The 8,171-nt window shown below is 39.8% G+C and overlaps 1 protein-coding gene across 1 annotated transcript; it reads right to left on the reverse strand.

The window, feature by feature from the left end:
* Positions 1-444: 444 nt before the first annotated feature.
* Positions 445-7,805, reverse strand: LOC109465553 (ATP synthase subunit gamma, mitochondrial-like). Its single transcript, XM_019762913.1, has 8 exons — positions 7,736-7,805; positions 6,738-6,772; positions 5,798-5,929; positions 4,835-5,033; positions 3,551-3,694; positions 3,343-3,407; positions 2,727-2,882; positions 445-1,182 (listed from the first exon to the last, which is right to left on the reverse strand). The coding sequence occupies exons 1-8, from the start codon at positions 7,768-7,770 to the stop codon at positions 1,082-1,084; spliced, it is 867 nt and encodes a 288-aa protein (XP_019618472.1). The 5' UTR covers positions 7,771-7,805; the 3' UTR covers positions 445-1,081.
* Between the last annotated feature and the right edge of the window lie 366 nt (positions 7,806-8,171).

The following is an 8,171-nucleotide window of genomic DNA, read 5'->3' on the forward strand; positions in this document are numbered from 1 at the left end:
TTATATGGATGACATCCTCTGGGAACCCCAAAACTGATGCGAGCGTGCAAATAAAAAAAAGTTTGACCAAAAATTTTACCAGCAAAAATTATTATGAAATCTATGTGGTTTTGAAGGTTGAACAAATGACACAGTATGGTTTGGCAAATAATCTAGTCTTCAAATTAATTTTTTTTTATTTACATTTTTGTCTTTTTCGTTTGATTTTGGCATTCTACGACATTGGTATCATTTTCCAATGTATTTTTTTCAACTTACGGTATATTTTTGCTCATTTTGCAACTGTTTTGTACGATTTACAGTATGGTTGAAAACTTTTTTTTTCTGAAACGGCCTAAAATTCATGCGCGCGCGGATGTCATCCATATAATCAAATCAACATGGCCTAATCATTTAAAACTAGGATGCAGAACTACTGAATAAAGCCTCAGACTCAAACAATTTCACACAGAACATTTTATTGAATGTATGACCAGCCAGGAACACACATACCAGGCAGATATCTCTTTTCAAGTTTTACTATTCAAAATCTTCCAGGTTCAACTGGCAAACTGACAAAATACTGAAATCTCAGCTTCCCATTTTCAGAAGTTCCCCCTCTTATATTACAGGAAATCTTATTGTGCCTAAATACTTCGCAACGATTTGTGCATGTTGTAATGATCGTAATATCAATCTTTTTGTTATGAAACATAAGAACAAAACGTCATGTGAAACTTCAGATGACTATAGTTTTATGACTATAGTCACGGAGTCACGTGTGTTATCTGCGTGACGTCACGGAAGCGGTGGATTGCTCATTCCTTGACAAAGACTGGAGTTGTACAGTCGAAAATTTGGTTGAGTCCAATTTCTTCTGTTGGAAATTGGTTTAAACTTGCTGCATAATGACTTCTACCAACATGAACTTTCAAGATATGATACTTTTGATGCACAAAGGTGGTATACAAGACTTAGTTTCTGCATTATTTTCTGCATTTCTGTAATATCTGGAGCTTCGACTTTTGACTTGAATAGTAGAAATCTAAGAGGGGAGAGGAGGAACATCTCAGGAGAGCTGAGGGGACCCACAAGTGTTCTACTACAGAGCAGCAGCACCAGAAATGATCTCGATCAACTCTCCGGTGATGACGGCCTGGCGGGTACGGTTGAAGGTCAATGTCAGCTTGTCAATCATCTCCCCTGAAATACAGGAAAAGTCAGTCAGTGAAAGTAGCATCTTACACTTAAGCTTGCTAAATCCTCGGTCACAACCCGCCGTACGTGCTTATGTCCGTACGTTTTTTGGGAGGCTACGTCTGCTACGTTTTTCTGAAAACGTGGGGAAGGAGTGGCATCGACGCACGTCACTCGCACGGTTGCACAAGGTGAAAGAGTGTGGTCTGCACGCCACGTCTGGCCGTGAGCGGTTGCGTGCATCGTACGTTGCGCAAGTGGTGAGTTGTACGTGCTTACAACGTGCGATCTCTGTGCGACTTTACTGTAAGGAGGTCGTACTCACACGTGCTTCCACCATACGGTACGTACGGGGCACACGCGTAGCTCGAACTCGCACGCACGGGTGGTGAATCCGCAGACCGCACGTAGAAAAAGTTTTACATGCACTTAATGTTCTACGGCGTGTCTGCGTGCTCCCAAATCCGTAGGATTGCATACGGAGGTGGTACTCACCACGCACGGATGCCCTACGTTTGCCCACGTTTTCGCACGTAGACCACACACAGATGCACGTACGGCGGGTTGTGACCGAGGCTTAAGCTGGAGCCTGCAACCAGCCCACCAAAGTTTGGAATATGTGACTGCACATCAGCCTATACTTTCTAGAGATTGACTCTTGAATAATCAGTGCTCTAGCCAGCATCTGTCTTTCCAACATTTGACTGAGTTTTGCTGATCATGACGGACAAAAATTTTGCCCAATCTGTCATCTTTGAAGGACAAAAAACAGCATGTCAAGATTGGGAAGAGATGTAATTACTGGGTAAACTAAGCTTAGTCTACGAACAAAATTTGCCCCTCAAAATACAGGAAGTACAATGTAGTGTGTTTCAGAGGGTTGAGATTTCAAAATTTTCCAGAGGGGGGCATACCCACAGACACATTTTTTTTCCTAAAGGCCCCCCAAGTTCTCCACAATCTACTTGCCTTCTACAGGGGTCCCAACAAATTCATTAGAATTTTACGGAATTCATATGATCCTTACTAGGAAACATACAAAGCTTACGGAATACATACGATCCATTACTAGAAACATACAAATTTTACCAAATACGTACGATCCATTACATGGAAACATACGATCCTTACTAATTTGGTGACTTGCACCATGATCACGTGACATCGGCAGCAAATTCAAGATGGTGGACTATTAATATTATAGCGATGTTCTCCGTAGAATATCTTGGTTTCAAAGAATTTTAAGGGCTTATCCTGCGCTGCTAAACCCCAAACTGCACTTATGTGGGCTTCTTTCACGACATAGTAGCCTGTATTCTAGACCAAATAGCAGGGCGAGGCTGGGAATTGGCGGAACCAGTGATCAAGGCGGCAAGTCACCAAATGACCCCAAATTAGTAAGGATCCCATGTTTCCGCGTAATGGATCGTATGTATTCCGTAAAATTCATATGTTTCTGGTAATGGATTGTATGAATTCCGTAAAATTCTGATGAATTCTTTGGCACCCCTGTTGTAGATTTCCTACAGCATTCAATCCTGGTATCATACCTGCGTTCTTGGTGGCGCTGTCCATGGCTGTCATTCTGGCACTGTGCTCACAGCAGTTGGTCTCCTTCATGCAGGCGTACAGCACGCTGGCCAGCTGGTACTCCTGGTAGCTGCGAATCACCTCTGCATCCAGGCTGTCATACACGGCCAGCGAATCTGAAGCACGATACAAATATACTCTAAATCACCATTTATTTGCAATATTATTTTATATTCGTGGTTCTTGCGGTCACTTCTGTACTGCAAACTTGTTATTACCATGAAAAAATAATTCAATTTCTTTTTTGCTGCACCTTTCGCCACTGCGAATGTATAGTTCCACGAACATGTCCATTTTTTCAGACCACAAACTTTTGCTATGGTGAACATTAAGTAATTTACAGTATCCTAGAGATTTTTGAATCACCATACTTGGATATATGCATTTTTCTGCTGTTATATTTATATCAATCCTTGTATTATCATACCCAAAAAGTACAGTTTCTTTTGGATACCATACCCAATGTCAAAGTTATATATACCTTGCTTTCTTTGCACTTCATTGTTCTTAGTTTTCTATTATCAACACACACTAATTACACTAATCAACAGTTCTTTTACAGAATGTTTGCCTCACCTGCTTCTGACACACTTTGTAGGGAGTGAAGTGGCACCGGACGTAGGCTATACGACACAACAGACCTGCAACGGAAACAGTGATTGTGTTTGATCATACCATGTCTCAATCTTCTGTTTGCTCTTGTTTGTAATATGGGCCAGGGCCAAGGGGCCTGAATGAAAGAATACTAGTAAATAAATGAAATAAAATGAGTATTTCTTCTTACTTGTACTCATTGAAGTAGATCTGTCCTACATCAAACTCATAGCCACTGTTGATGATGGACTCTGCTACATCTGCAGCATCAGAAAAAGAGGCGGGCTGTCTGCCGAACTCACTAAAGGTCAGCATGAAATAACCTGGATGTGTCCTGTATGGAAACAGAAGACAAATACGGAAACCGGATTAAATAATGTATACTTAGTCTAGTAACTTTGTTTTATCCAATATTCAGGAGCAGCCACAAAGACCCATGTTCACTGTATATGCAATTAATATGGCCAATATTACTACAAATAGTGATGCATACCTAAACCCAATTTTAGGTTCAGGTCCGGATTCAAGTCCAGAGGTTTAGGTTCAGTTGCATATAGAAAATTGCATGTTGGCAACCTTGCAATGTTGTCTGGGTGAAACTTTGGCCACATAACATGGAGGCCGGAACTTAACGATGCCCGATGGCAATGTTTTCTTCATTTTGCAGCAAAGATTTTACAATCTAAGGAAGGTTTTAGGTGGTTTGGAAAGAAAAGGGGTATGTGATATGGTCTTTTATGGTAATAAGTCCGGACTCGGTTCTTGACTTTTAGGTTTTTTTGGACTTGATCCTAAACATTCTTACAAGTCCAGATCCAAGTCCAGTGAACCGGTATGCATCACTAACTACAAATATACATGTTATTATACTAAGTAACAGTGCAACCAACTAAAAAAAAAGAAAATTTTAAATTGTCAATTTATCACTCACATAAAAGTTGCAGACTAACAAATAAATGTGATTTCAGGCACCCTTTGTTTGTTAGAATCTTTATTTTCTGTAATTTGTGATTTTTCGCTGACTTTTGCACCCACAAAACTGTATTGTACAAGTTGGATAACTAGAGATTGACAAAGCCTAATGTTAATTTTCTGCAATTCAGGATTTTTTTGCAAACTTTTGCTCCCACAAAACTGTATTGTACAAGTTGGATAACTAGAGATTGACAAAGCCTAAACTTTTTTTCTGTAATTCACGATTTTTCGCTCACTTTTGCTCCCACGCAACTGTATTGTACAAGTTGGATAACTAGAGATTGACAAAGCCTAAACTTTTTTTCTGTAATTCACGATTTTTCGCTCACTTTTGCTCCCACAAAACTGTATTGTACAAGTTGGATAACAAGAGATCGCCAAAATCTAATAAAAAAATGAAAAAAGATAATCCCTTCCTACCAACCCTAATTTTGCCAGGACTGAAACAGGAAACACAACATGTTTTCCCCTGGTCTTATAGATGTATTTGAACACCTACTTGTACAGGGCTTGGCGTGCCTTGTCTCCCAGTGTGATGAACTTGACTTCCTTGTCTGGGTTGTCCTTGACATAATTCTTCAGCAGCTTGTTGATGTTGGAGTTCATGGCTCCACACAGACCACGGTCACTGCCCATCGTCACCAGCAGGTGTTTGGGCTTCTCCAGGTCCTGGCCTATATCCACCTTGTCATAAAATGCTGGGAAAATGTTGGACAGTTAATTGATGATTTGCATTAATTAATGTACCAATCAGTTTGGCAAATGATTGAATAGCAAAATTCTTTATTCTATTCAACACACCATCTTGTACAAGTGAAATTGGAGGGGTGCACGTAATATCTGACTGCACTAATGTAGCAGTGCAAGTAGCTTCATAGACTATTGCAACCTGGACTACTAGAAATATCCAGTAAAGGAAGAAAATTTAATGTGAAGAAAAAATAGTAAGGCCTAGGCATTGTGTTTCCTGTTTCAGTCCTGAACAAATTAGGGTCAGTCTATAGCCGTAGTATAGGGATAATCTTTTTTTTTTTCCTTTTTTTTAGACTTCATCAGTGATATCTATATATTATAGCTAGGGGTCCAACTTTTTCTAGGCTTAGTCGGGAAACAGGAAACACAACATTTTTTTTCCTAGGCGTAACTGTTTCCCATTTGCTATATACAATGTATATATGGAAATGCATCTATCAACTGCTCCTTATGGGCCTTAGACAGCATGTACTGATCAGGCTGAGATTCAGAGAAGTGAACTGTTTATACAGTGTAGATAGAATCTGTGCTAACATTCTACTAGTACTTGAAGCTTTGTGTTGTGCAAATAAAAAATGTGCAACACATTTTTTACCACAAATGTAATTTAACTTTTTAAGCACTGCATGTATATCTGAAATTCTTCAAGTACCAGGTATATAAGTGGACATATAATGTATGTTGGTAAGACCACAATGTTGTAACGAACCATTAGCACCAGTTCCGTATGGTCGGGAAGGCTTCAGCTCTCTCTCAGCCCTGGAGAACTTGGCTGCTGACACCATCTTCATGGACTGGGTGATCTTCTGTACATTCTTCACAGACTTTAGTCTGTTCCGAACTATTTAGGAAAAAAACAACAGTTTCATCAATACACCATTAAACATACAAAAAAAGCTATATGCAGCTGTGACAAAGGCTTATGGTCTGCACTTAGACTGGTGGTTATAACGCCAAGGCCACACCAACTTAATCTCATGGATGACATTCGCATGCGCATTGATTTTTGCCTGTTCTTAAAAAAAAAAAGAGTACGTCCTCCAAGGCTCTGGTCTGGCTCTAGGCCTGGGTAGTCCATGGTAGTTAGCGACAATACCGAGCCTGTGCTAACTCTGGAGGATGGTACCCAGGCTGCCAAAGCTCCACGACAAGAACTCGGTGCCGGTTCATAAATTCCACAAAAAGCCAGCATGTGCCGGCTTGTCGTATACGTCACTATGTACTGCCATAAATTCATAATACCAGCTTTGTATTCCTGTGGTTTCGTAGCATTTTTATTTTTGGCTGGAATTTTCTTATTGATTAATTCGCCCCAGCGCACTAGTTTGGGGATCTTCAGAGGACGTCATCCATAAAATTAAGTCAGTGTGGCCTAACAGTGTAAAACTGAAGAACTAGACTGAGTACTGATAACAGTTATAAAACAAGTTATTATTATCAACCATCATAATCAACTATAACAGTTATAACAAATGAGTTCGCATGTGCATGTATGACCAAGCAACAGTGACTTGACTTTAATATCAGAATCCACATTTGTACATGATGTCAAAGATTGCAATTCAATCTAGTGAAGTCGAATAGGAAAGTTCAGTTATCATGAAAATGTTCATGTTTACTCAGACAACAGAAAGATCATGCAAACTTACTTTCTTTCAGTGTTGCCATACCACGCACTTGAGTGCTGCAAAGAAAAAAATACATGGTAAGGGCTAAGGAATAATGACAAAAAAAGCGACATTAAGTTATAACATTATGCTACACAAAAAAATCATCTTTCCTAGCACTACCGCAAAGTGGAACTCGCTGTCACCAAGTACAGTAGGGGCATTGTCATTAGATAGCTTTAAACAATGTTTAGAGTTAGATATTCAAGGTTACATGTAGGTGTAACAAGTCAATTGGTGTAATATAGCTAGCAGCCGCCATGCCCCGTGCCTGCAAAGCTGGTGTGTTATGCTGAAGGGCGGTTATAACGGCTATACAGATACAGATAAAATTAAGGTGACAATACAGTAGCTTTGCTGGTCTTTTTTTCATGCAGACTAGTAATATAGTAGTATAAGAACATTTCTTGCACTGATGTCATTAATTTTAGTACTGTTGGCACTGTGCCAACACAACAATCTTTCTCCAGAACTGACACATTAATGTAAGTGCAGCACTGACAGAGGCCTAAATCAACCGTGTGTGGTAACTCATAAACTTTCAAATCAGGAACATTGTTTTATATTTATACAAAATTGAGGACAAATTTTAAGTTTACTGTAGTGTTAGTGTTAATTAAGTGGGTCATAATATTTTTCACAACGGGTTTTTCTTCGTGTCAACAATCAGGACAGTTTTGGGGACCATAGGAAAATGTAGACATCAAGAAATCGAAAAAGGCTATACCCTGTTAAGAACATAAAGCTATGTCTACACACAGATAAAGGTTATAAGGTGATTTGGATTTCTTTCCTTGCATGTGACCTCTAAAGCACCGGCGCCATGTTGGTTTGCCCTCCCCCGACTGGTCATGGAAAAATGACGATTATTTGCGACATGTCGCGGCTAACACTTCTTTCAGTTATCTCCCAAGTAACGTTAACTTCTTACACAGCTATGTAGAAAACAATTTTCCCAGTAAATATTGTAATTTTCTTACCATGTTGGCACGAAAAGTGCTGTACGGGACAACATGGCTGCCGACCGGTGTTCTCCCTCACCCACCACGCATGCGCGAGAAAAGCCTCGATTTCAGGTACTTGGACGAGTCCAACTCCGGGGCGGGGGTGTATTATTAATTTCCAAGCAGATCATACGGTGGCAAGGCAGTATCCATTGGCCAGAGGAGTGTCCATACTGGCTAATGGACACTTCTCTGGCCAATGGACTGCAACGTCATTGAAGGGACCACAGAACAGACGAGAACGAACATAACGTTAAAATAGACAATACATAAGAACGTGCCTGGATATTAGATATTATACAAAAGACTGCACTGTACTGCATACTGTTGAGTAGATTAGTTTCATGAACTGTTGTAGTACATACACATATCATATACAATTGCTGAATAAATGCATATGATTGTATCAATA

This window comes from Branchiostoma belcheri, unplaced genomic scaffold (assembly GCF_001625305.1).
Source record: "Branchiostoma belcheri isolate BF01 breed outbred unplaced genomic scaffold, Haploidv18h27 scaffold152, whole genome shotgun sequence".
NCBI classification, from domain to species: Eukaryota; Metazoa; Chordata; class Leptocardii; order Amphioxiformes; family Branchiostomatidae; genus Branchiostoma; species Branchiostoma belcheri.